This window comes from Mugil cephalus, chromosome 21, assembly GCF_022458985.1.
Source record: "Mugil cephalus isolate CIBA_MC_2020 chromosome 21, CIBA_Mcephalus_1.1, whole genome shotgun sequence".
Lineage (NCBI taxonomy): Eukaryota > Metazoa > Chordata > Actinopteri > Mugiliformes > Mugilidae > Mugil > Mugil cephalus.
This window is the reverse complement of record NC_061790.1, coordinates 13852581-13863261: the sequence shown is the minus strand read 5'-3', so window position 1 is coordinate 13863261 and position 10681 is coordinate 13852581. Positions and strand designations below refer to the sequence as shown.

At 42.7% G+C, this 10681-nt stretch overlaps 1 protein-coding gene across 3 annotated transcripts; it reads left to right on the top strand.

The window, feature by feature from the left end:
* Positions 1-2212: 2212 nt before the first annotated feature.
* Positions 2213-10467, top strand: LOC124998608 (echinoderm microtubule-associated protein-like 1). 3 transcript variants are annotated; one of them, XM_047573018.1, is made up of 7 exons: positions 2213-2474; positions 6382-6582; positions 7393-7522; positions 8405-8506; positions 9248-9279; positions 9441-9467; positions 9717-10467. In XM_047573018.1, the coding sequence occupies exons 1-7, from the start codon at positions 2315-2317 to the stop codon at positions 9992-9994; spliced, it is 930 nt and encodes a 309-aa protein (XP_047428974.1). In that variant the 5' UTR covers positions 2213-2314; the 3' UTR covers positions 9995-10467. The 3 variants fall into 3 exon arrangements, with proteins under 3 accessions (XP_047428974.1, XP_047428973.1, XP_047428975.1); XM_047573017.1 differs by lacking the exon at positions 2213-2474 and adding an exon at positions 5394-5806; XM_047573019.1 differs by lacking the exon at positions 2213-2474 and adding an exon at positions 5402-5677.
* Positions 10468-10681: the final 214 nt, after the last annotated feature.

Sequence of the window (10681 nt, the reverse complement as noted above, 5' to 3'; positions counted from 1 at the left end):
GCATTAGGAACGTTCAGCGCACTTGCAAGCACCGGCGCACAGCCTTAGTGTCTGTTACACAAGGATAACAGCAGCCAGCGGAGACGATTAGCGTGTCATAATAATATAACTAGCTACGCACTGAACCTGAGCTGGTTTGCTCCAGGTCTATTGGCTGCTCGGCAGGAGGCAGTAGATTAAAACTTGAGCGTGAACGACATGAATGAACCTTGAAAAACGATTTTCAGAATAGCTTCCTTCATAAAAAAAAAAAAAAATTTAACTCATAACGACCACGTGTACGACTCATCTTACCAACTGGTCTTTTAATGACACAATGACATTTTTTTTTTTTTTTTTTTTACACAATCACAGTGTCCATGCGATTACAGTGTCCACTCATTGTGTAGTTTGGTTAATAAATTCACTGGATAGCAATTAAAAAGTGGAAAAATGCAGCATTAGATGTCTAACATCCAAGATATCAAGTGAAGGAGATTATTAGAAATGTAAATAACTAAATATTAACCACAATTACACCCATATATACAAATATAGATCAATATAACTGAGCACTGTTGTTGCAACTCTAATACACAGTATATTGTAGTTATTTGTGCCTCACTGTATTCCCATAGGTGATTATTAGACATGGGCAAATGTAATATGCAATACGTGTGGACAGATATTTACAACTATGCGTTGATATGCGTATGTACAGTTACACACTTTAACTGTGTGTTCATTCTCTCCGACGTATTCATTTATCATTTCCACTTTTCCTCTTTGTCTCCTGTTGTTGTTTATTTCCTCAATGGTTATAATTGGATTTTATTTTTTTCCCTCCATCGTTGCCATATTCATAATAACAGCTGCAGGCCTAGTAATAACTATAATTATATCCAAATTACGTTCATTACAGGAGCATCATGGCACAATACTGTCATTCAAATTCTGGGAAAATCATCTATAAAGACATTCTAAGTAACACTGTCTGCTTCTTTTACGTGTGCATTTGATCAAGTGATTTAATCAACAGTAAGTACGTCTGCTTGAATGTAACATTTAGGTGCTTGATTATTTTCATTTATTTATCAGCCGCTAGTTCAGAGGAATATAATTTTCCTCTCACCCCATAACATGCCAATATATACGGTCAACTGACTCATGTACACACCAGTGCGTCTGTAACAATAATTTATAAATAATAGATTTCACATTAATATTACACAAATATTATGTTGACGCTTCAAATTTTAGTGATGCCGTCCAGCATTTCTACCAGCTCAGTATTTCTTTCACACACTGCTAAACAGAAATGGAAACAGGAAATCTGATGGAAGGTGAAAAGTGAAGTGAAGAGAAGCGAAGCGTTGCGAAACGTTATAAACATAGAGCAAAAAAAAAAAAGTAAAAACAAAATGTTCTGGTTCAAGCTTTGACAGATCAGCAAGTGGAAGCGTCTGCCATCTGCCTGAAGAATCAATCCAGCAAATGCGAAATAGACAGAAAGGCAGCTTACGCCGGGGGAAGACCCCGACACAATCGCCTAACTAGCTTTTCATCTGCTCCCGTTTCTTTCTCTGCCGGTCTAATTACCATGTCCGGCTTATTGTCCTCTTGATGACTGTAATTAATCAAGTTCTGCTCCCTAATCTCTGAATCTCATCATCCTTACTGTACACCAGGGCTGGCCACACCGGATGGTAGCCTGATGTAAGCTCTTTTGGTGAGTGTAATTGTGCGCCTGTCTGCAACTTTGCGTGCAACAGCAAATTGCGCAGCCCTGCCTTGCTGCCCCGCTGCGAGTGTTTCGTCAAGGAGTGTGTGTTTTTTGGTTTTTTGTTTTTTTTTCAGCACACAGGTCGGTTACTCATCTTTTCCTACTGGAAGCGGTATGCGTGTACACAGGAGTTACACAACTTATCTTCCAGGAAGTTAGTTTTGGGGCCTTTAATGTGAAAGTTCTTTTCCTGTCTGGAAAAGCCACTTACACATATACCCATAAATGTTGAGATTGAGAGCCTCACAAAGACAACAGGATCCCAGAACACACACACACACACACATACACAAACACACATTAAGAAAGGGACTCCTACTCTCACAGCCCCGTCCTCCTCTGAGCTTCAGGCTTAGCAGGTCCTTAATCTGTCCTCTGAGTGACATCACCCTCTCCCTGCAGCCTCTACACATACTCCTCACAGGACAGCAGGAAAGAGGGAGGTGGGAGGGAGGGAGGAAAGCAGAAGCTGGTGGTCACTGGTTGTGCTTGGGAAGGTGAGTAAGCCCCACGGTGAAGTTAAGACTCAGTGAGACGCGTTCAGTCGAGGCCATGGCAGCGGGCACAGAGGACGGAGACGAGCACATGGAGGAGCTGGTGGACCACGGTCTGGGGATGGAGGAGACGGCCCACGACCTGCTGAGGAGACCCTCGCTGAAGCAGAACTACCGCGGCGACTGCCTGCTTGCCACAGACACTGACTTCATGACAGGTAGAGCTCACTGAGCCAAAAAGGGTCAACGGGCGTTTTCTGTTCTGTTTTTATAGAAGCATAGGTTTTATAAACACGGATTTAGATTAAAAATGGCCGCATCCCATTTAGCTCGTGCAGTCGTACTCACGGCTTAGCGGGACATTAACTAAATTAACCTCACCTGTGCTCTTCCTGTTATTAGAAGTCAAACTGTCTGCCTTGAAAAGGGTCCGTTCGTGCAGTGTACAGTGGCTTATGAGGGTTTGTTTTGAACAAGTATGATTAAAATACATCAATTCTCAGAGGGGCACAACTCCACATGAGTAATAAAAGCGCTTACTCAAAGAGTGAGTGCGCATGTGACGTAATAATGAAGTCGTTACTTGCTGCCAGCAAAATGTGATGGGTTTCATGCCTGTCGCTTGGATAGGTTTTTGCAGATTCGTAGATTTCAGTTCCCCCAAAACAAACCTGAAGTAAATCTTGAGGCTCAACAGGTGTGTCTGCGCCAATATAAGACTTATTTATTTATTTATTTTATAGAGATTCAGTTTTATTCCTACAAGATCATTTTAACGCCACTTTTCAGTTGGAGATTTTGCTCCATTTGGCAAAATGTGCGGCCCTTATCTCCCGGATACACTGACCGTACAGCAGCGTTTCCTAACCGTTCGATCGCTCACGTTGTTCCCAAACAAGATAAACTTGAACTCTAATCCTATTTATCTGCCTGACTTCCTGCATACTATGTAGTCAAATTGTGGGTGTGCTGGAATGCGCCTCATCTGAGAAGATTTAGGGAAATGCACTGTCCCTTCGGGGGATATTAGTATCAGACTAATATGTGCTTGTGCACACGTGGCCTGTGTGTGTGTCAGGTTGCAGAGCGCTGATATGAGCAGACAGATGCTGTTCCTTCGTTGAAGAAACACCATCTGCGAGCAGAGATTAAACACTCCGTTCGCTCTCTGCGCCACAGTTATACCTTAATGCATTCTCATCTTGTTCAAAGGCGTGATAGTAATGTGAATTTTGTAGCTGGAAAAAAAAAAATTTGCAGTATATGTAAGAGACTCAAAGACTTAATGCATGTATTCAAGCATGTGTTTACATTCCCACAAACTGCATCCAGGGAGCTCGTGCGTTCTTTGTATAGCTGAGTTAGCGCAGAGACTGAGCTTTGGGTCGCTAATTCCCTTTTACAGCACCAGGATTATGTGCTATTCTAATCCCAATCCCATATGGGGTGTGTGGAGGTGGCACGAGGGTGATGTCATGGCCGGGACAAGAGGAGAAACGGGAGATCACGGGCCTACACAGAATCACAACTCTCCATGAGACGCAGATTACAGCAGGCTGCATGCTCCAGTGATTACACCGGGAGTCTTGGCCCACAGCAGATGATCACTGTTCGGGAGAAAAGCTCGAGTCTCAGAAGAGTTACAGCAAGATGGCAGAAAAAAAAAAAAAACGGGGTTTACACTGAGGAACATTTACAGCACATTTCGAGGCTTTACTGTCACTAAACGCAGAAAAGTCTCTAAAACTGACTGCATCAAACAATGGTTTAGGCCAATCCTTGTATTTTAATGTGGTGTTTTTTTAATGATACAGTTTGCGAAGAGCTTGGGTTTTGAATAAAGTGTGTAGAGTATCTTGAAATTGTACCTGCGCTACTTACACAGCAAACTGCTGGGTTGGTGACACATCTTGAAACACTAGATTTCCTTTGTTATGTTTCCCTTTTCTGTTGTCTTCTTTATGCATTACATTTAGTCATTCACATACAAAGATATATATTTTTTAAAGAAATTAAAGATATTATTTTTTTTATGATCATTTATGATAAAAATATAGTTAGGCTAGCTTTGAAAATGGGTTTTGGCCACTTACAGTGTGGTATTTTAGGCCGTTAACTGATTTAGCTGATGTACCTTTTGCTCAAATTAAGTATTTGAACTTTTTAATTAAGCTAATTACTTGTGACTACCTCAAACATTTTGCTTTTAGCTATTTCAGCATTCTTCCGTTTTAACTAAACTTCTAAAGTGTTCATTAAATGTGTGAACACTCAGTGTTTTTGATTTATTAATCATATATATTTTAATCTTTTTTTAACCTTTAAATTAAAAATTGTATTGTTATCCATTACTTCTAGGTTTTTAGGCCTTCGCTTTAACCTTTTTTTTTTGCCATTTATTAATTGCTTTTCTGTTGTGACCATTTATCCACTTATGTTTACCACTTATTTGTTCTCCACTTCAACTGTCTAATTTAAGCGTGTCAGCATTAAATTTAGCTTTAACGATTAAGCTTCGAATGCACACTGTGATTAATCCAACTAAAAATACTCCTTAATTTCACTAAAACATTTATTTAATCAAATTAGTTGAGCTACTCCAGAAATACCCACCTTTGCTTGGGATCACATGGACACAGATTACGCAACGCATGCCTACTCCTTCTAGTAGGCTTTGGCTGAAAACTGCTGGGAAATAATACTTCATAGGGCCATTCACCTCAGCTGATTACTAGTTTTTTAAAGACCTGTGTTCAGTCTGCAGCTACAAACATGCATTGATTTTTATTTTGCCTCTGCTTCATATTCCCTGTTACCCACCTGCTGTGTGACCTCCGCATCTCAGTAGATGCACAAGATGTTTACGAGAACGGGCCACATGTCAGGTTCATTTCTGCTGCTTCCGCTCTGTCTCTCCATCTCTCATAGTGACATGGGGCTTATGTGTGGGGGCGGGGTCAAAGAGGCTCAGTCTGCAGGATTAACATTGTACACTGTACACCCACCCACAACCGCCCACACACACACACACACACACACACACACACACACACACACACACACATGCAAGTACACACACGTGCACAGACAATTTAGGCTGAATTGGACAACTGCAGATTTTTAAGCATTATCAACCCCACCCCCACATACACTAACACACACTGAGGAAAGGGCTTTAAGCTCCGTCATACGTCCCAGGACGTGACAGCAGACCATCGGGGGAATAAAAACACCAGCACCATTTGTCTCCTGCTGCTGATACTTTGATATTATTTGGATGCGGTAAACAGAGGCGGGCAACACAGCAGATCTACGAGTGTGACATAAGCGGAGCGAAAGAGATGAGATCTTAGTGGACATCAGCTAGTGGATCAAAATCTGATGGAGAGAGAGTCGGTCTGTCCGACCGGAGCCAGGGGAGGTAAGAGTAATGAAAGGCTTTGCTCACAAGAGGAGAGGAAGAGGAAGAAGACGTCTGGGGTGGTGGTAGAAGGCCCAGCTGGCCAGCAGAGAAACCCTGATTATTCATCAACTTCCAGTTTCCCCCACGGTACCTACTCATTGCTTTGCACCAGTTTTCACTGTTTTGCCTGCAGTAAAGATCTTTTTTTTTTTATTTAAATGAAGTAGATGTGCATTGGTGTATTTTTCTTTGAACATGTGCTGCGACACCTTTGTTTACATGCTGCTGTGGGATGAGTGTTTATGATCTGCAGTGTCCAGCTGTGCTGTGACCTCATTATTGCCTTGATTTCTGCTGTACGGGGCACGTTAAGGAGCTTTCTGTGAACGTACCTTTTATACATCTTGTTGCCAAGTCAACTGCATACATATTATCTTCTTGTCACCTTTCCCTCCCCATCTGTTAGCGTCTATAGTATTTCATGTCATCTTCTAAAGCACCAGGCCTTTGTGGCTGTTTGGGGAGTTTGCTCTTGCTTTTGTACAACAAAGACTGCAAATTTGAACATCTCATTTGGGAGCTAGCTCAGTGTTTTGTAATGGAGTTTAACTACCTTTAAAGTATGGAATCACTTGTGTAACATAGCTAAACAGAATCTTTATCCTGGAAGAACACGTGATGCTCTGTCTCACTTTAACTCTGACCTCTTCCACTCTCTTCAGATGACCGGAGCTCAGCGGCGAGTGGATTGGATGTCGCCGACCGGCTCACTTATCTCGAACAGAGGATGCAGATGCAGGAAGATGAGATCCAGCTGCTGAAGATGGCTCTGGCCGACGTCCTCAAGAGGCTCAACATCTCCGAGGAGCACCAGGCAGCTGCTGCAGGCGCTGCTGGAGGCAGGCGGACGTCGGGGACCAAAGGTGAGCAAAGATCTCTGTGAGAATTCTCATTATTGTCCATGTGTCAGGTGAAGGATTGAAACAACATCAACCTGCACTGGTGGAGTTTTCTGTAAATTGTTGGTGCTGAAGCTGTGCTTTAATGGGATCATTTAGTCTCAATTGCAACTACTAGAACTTTGTTACCAAACAATATGTTTTCTCACTCTACACAAAGCAGGAAAAAATATCCGTTTTAGTGAGGATGCCGTTCTTTTATAAATATTGTACTTATTTCTGCTTCGACTCATATATATCATGGACTTTATACTCATTTATCCAACATGAATCTGGCAAGTGTGGTTACTTTACAGCAGAGTTTGACTTTAAATGTTTTGATATAACAATAAAGCAGGTAAAATGCAATACGCTGTTATACAGTAACTTATACCACATAACTGTATAGACAGAGGACGCTTACATTGCATTTTATGTGCACATATGGTTTGTGTTTGTTACTGGGATCTGCAGTATTCTTACTTTATAATGTATGTAAATTTTTTAGTTTAGTTTAAATGTTCAGATACTATGTGCAGGTGATGTATTTAAACACACACACACCCACACACACACACACACACACACACACACACACACAATCCAATTATTTCATGTCCCCAAGTGACTTTATTTCTTTAGACAATAGTCACAACAGTAATCTCAGTCCAAAGAATTAAGATTAAAACTCCCTCTCACATGATGTTGTGTGTGTGTGTGTGTGTGTGTGTGTGTGTGTGTGTGTGTGTGTGTGTGTGTGTGTGTGTGCGTGTGTGTGTGTGTGTGTTCTCACAGGCAGGCCAGTGTCCCTGGCTCTGCCCTCCAGACCGCCCATGGTGACCTCCAGCTCTGCTTCTCTGAAGAAGAGCTCCACGCTGCCCTCCAGCTCCGTAGCCAGGAACTACAGCCCAACACCACCCCGAAGGTAAAAAAGAGAAAAACCTCGGTCTGTTTGGTATCATTTCATGACATTTTGTACCAGGAGCATACAAGATTGTTTCAATTTTTCTTGACTAATAGGAAAATTCAAAAGGTGCCGTTTATTGTTTGAGCTGATGTGAAACGTGAGGGGAGGCACTCAAATGAGACATGTTATTTTCAGCATTGTGCTTTAAGTACAGAGGTAAAACTTGTTAATTGATTTCTTTATCAGTCACCGTGGAAAACATAAAAATCACAGTGGCTTTCCTCTCATGAAGCACTAAGAAAGATACCGCGCTCAGTGCTAATGTAATCGAGCGCCTCTGCGCGAAGCTTCGGTCTTAGATCTCAAGCTTCACTTCTCATTATCTAAGGTGCAAAAGCAATCAGCAGACTCCCTCCATTATCTAAGAAACGCCGCACATGGATGCTCAATAATTATTCGCCTTTATTTCAAAGCAATAAAGCAGCAAACCGTTTTCTGCCGATCTCTTCCTCTCAATTACCTTTCAGATGATACTGCCATTAGGTGGCATTAGCCAGAGAGCATGATAGGGTGTCTCTACGGTATCTTAATGCACTGCAGCTATATCGGGGCCACGCCAACATAATTGGACAGAGAGAGGAAAATCTACCTTCACTTAAGGTTGTCCATTCATTCTCGGGATAAAGTGAGGAGTAGAAACGTTATCACAGTCATCATTTCTCTCCTTTCTTATTCCACTGACTCTCATAAGTCTTTTATTTTCTGTCTTCTCTTCCTCATCTGCTGTCCACTTCTTTAATCTTTACTTGTTGCCTCCAGTTGCTTCAAATCTCTATTTTTTCCAAGTGGTCACACCAGAAAAACAAAACAAAGCCTCACTTTGTTTCTTCTTCTTTCCAGCGGTGTAAAGAGCCCTCTGGGTAGTGTGAAAGACAGTCCATGCAAGACCACTAAGACACGGCCCATCTCTGCAGCCTCGAGCTGCAAGAAACCTCAGGACGGGTAGGCCACTGCGTCTTAGTGCCCCAGTTGTTGCACTGGCGTCTGTCTTTGCTTTATCATGAAACATTGGCTTAATTCTTTCTTCATTAGGTACACTAGTGAAACCAATTCATTCTAATATGACAGCCCTTCAAACTTATCTTATCTTCATGACCGTTATAATCTTCAGTGTGTTCTGAATCAGCGCCAGAGAAGCTGTAATTGAACTGTATGATTATGTTATGTTTATGGCGCGGTTAAACTGGATTAAATCTTTCCGTTCAGCGTAGCCCCCTGGCTAAAATGGGGCTGACATACTAATGTCTGTTCAAGTCAATACAGTTCAATAACACTACAAATCACAGCCTCACAGTGAAAACAGCTGAACCCACAGCTCTCTTGGGTGTATTTCGAAACCTTCCGCCTTTCTTTTTTTTGTTTTCATATATATATATACCTCTCGCAGGCCAAGGTGTGTGTGAATCTCCACTCAAGTTGCAAACAACTCTCTGAAATCAGGCTGAGGTTTTTTTTTTTTCCCAAAAGCCAAACATCCTGTTCAAAGTGAAAACACACCTCAAACCACAAAGGAACACGACAATCTCCAGCGCAGCCTTCTAACCGTTTACTCAACCCGAAACTGATGTGTCAGTGTTGTTCTGCGCAGATCTTTTTTTCAGATTGACTCCCCTTGTTTCTCTAGTTTCTCACTCCTTCTCGTGTCCTCCGTGTAAAATTTCGCTCTCTGTCTCATTATAACAGCGGCAAGTCCAAGGAGGCTGCAGTAAGTGTAGGTAAGACAGCATGTTCTCCTTTCTGCCCGAGGCGGCTTTTTAAGCCTCTTACTGGCTGTGTTGGTTATAGGAAAGTGAAACCACAGCAAACAAAAAATAACTAGTACAGAGGTTTAAGCAAAGGATTTGAGTGACCTGTCCTTCCTTGTGTTTTTGTGCAGGGTCAAGGCGCGTGACGCACTGCAAAGGTAGGCTTCGTCCCTGACAATTAAGGAAATTTACTTTATTTCACATTTAAAGAAAGGAGAATTGTGATTGAGTTCTTATTTCATCCTTCATTTTTCACATCTCACCATGACTCGTATGCATTTCCTCTCCCCTCGCGCCCCCATATGTCCACTCTGCCTGCCCTTAAATCCCCCCTTTCCCACCGGCCAACTTCCGCTCTGTCTCTGTTCTCTCTCCCCGTCCTCACCTCATTTCACCACTTCACTTAGTGACTATGCAGATCTATCTGAGCCCCCTCACAAGAAAGACTGGGTCTTCTGAGGCCGCCAAGTCCATGTCCGCGGTCCCCGCCAAGAGCGGCCCCGTGGCCGCGCCGAGCCAGCCCCGGGCGAAGGGGAGCAGCAAGCCAGAGACGAGGAAAACGAGCCCGACCTTCACGCTGAACCTCCAGAAAACCTCAACCAGCCACAATGCGCAGCAGGACACGTCCAGCTACAGCTACAGCCCCATCAAGTCCCCCAGCCAGTACTTTCAGATTTGCTACTGACGCAGGAGCAGTAGACACAACGGGTCCGATTTCTCTTCCCATTAAACAAATTAACCATTTGCTCTCGTGAACCCGCAGAATGTTGGATCAAAACGAATGATTTGAAGCCTCAATCACCTCCGACTAAACAGAGACTCTTCTTCTGGAACTTGCAACGTTTCTGAATAATTCAGAAATGCCGTGTTTTATGGCACTGTTATTTATTTTGCGTGTACTTGAGACTCCATTGTAGTTGTAGCCCCGTTTGACTCCTGCGTAGGCTAATGCCTGCGTTTACCGTTAGCGTTCTTGCTGCCACCCCGCACGAGAAGTCGTCAGAGCGTGTGAGCGTCAGGTGCTCGAAGGAAATTGTCTTTGATGTCGTTGGGTGTGTCTCCATAAACCGTTTGCTGTGATATTTTCAGTTTTGTAGTCGTTCCACCTCGTATGTACCAAAAAGTCTCATTCAAATTCAGGAGAAACAATAATAATAATAAAAAAAAATGTGATCACTAACGAGGATGACTTTTGTTTATGTGTGTGCTACTGTGTGTGAGAGTATGTGTGCCCACACTAAACTGACTGTAGAGATCCTGTTACACCATGTGCTGTATTTTCCTGGCACGGTTAAGTTCAATCAGCCACATGAGCTGCAAAGAAGAAGAGTGTAGTCAACTTAATGTGATGCTGGAACCCTTCTGTGGTGAT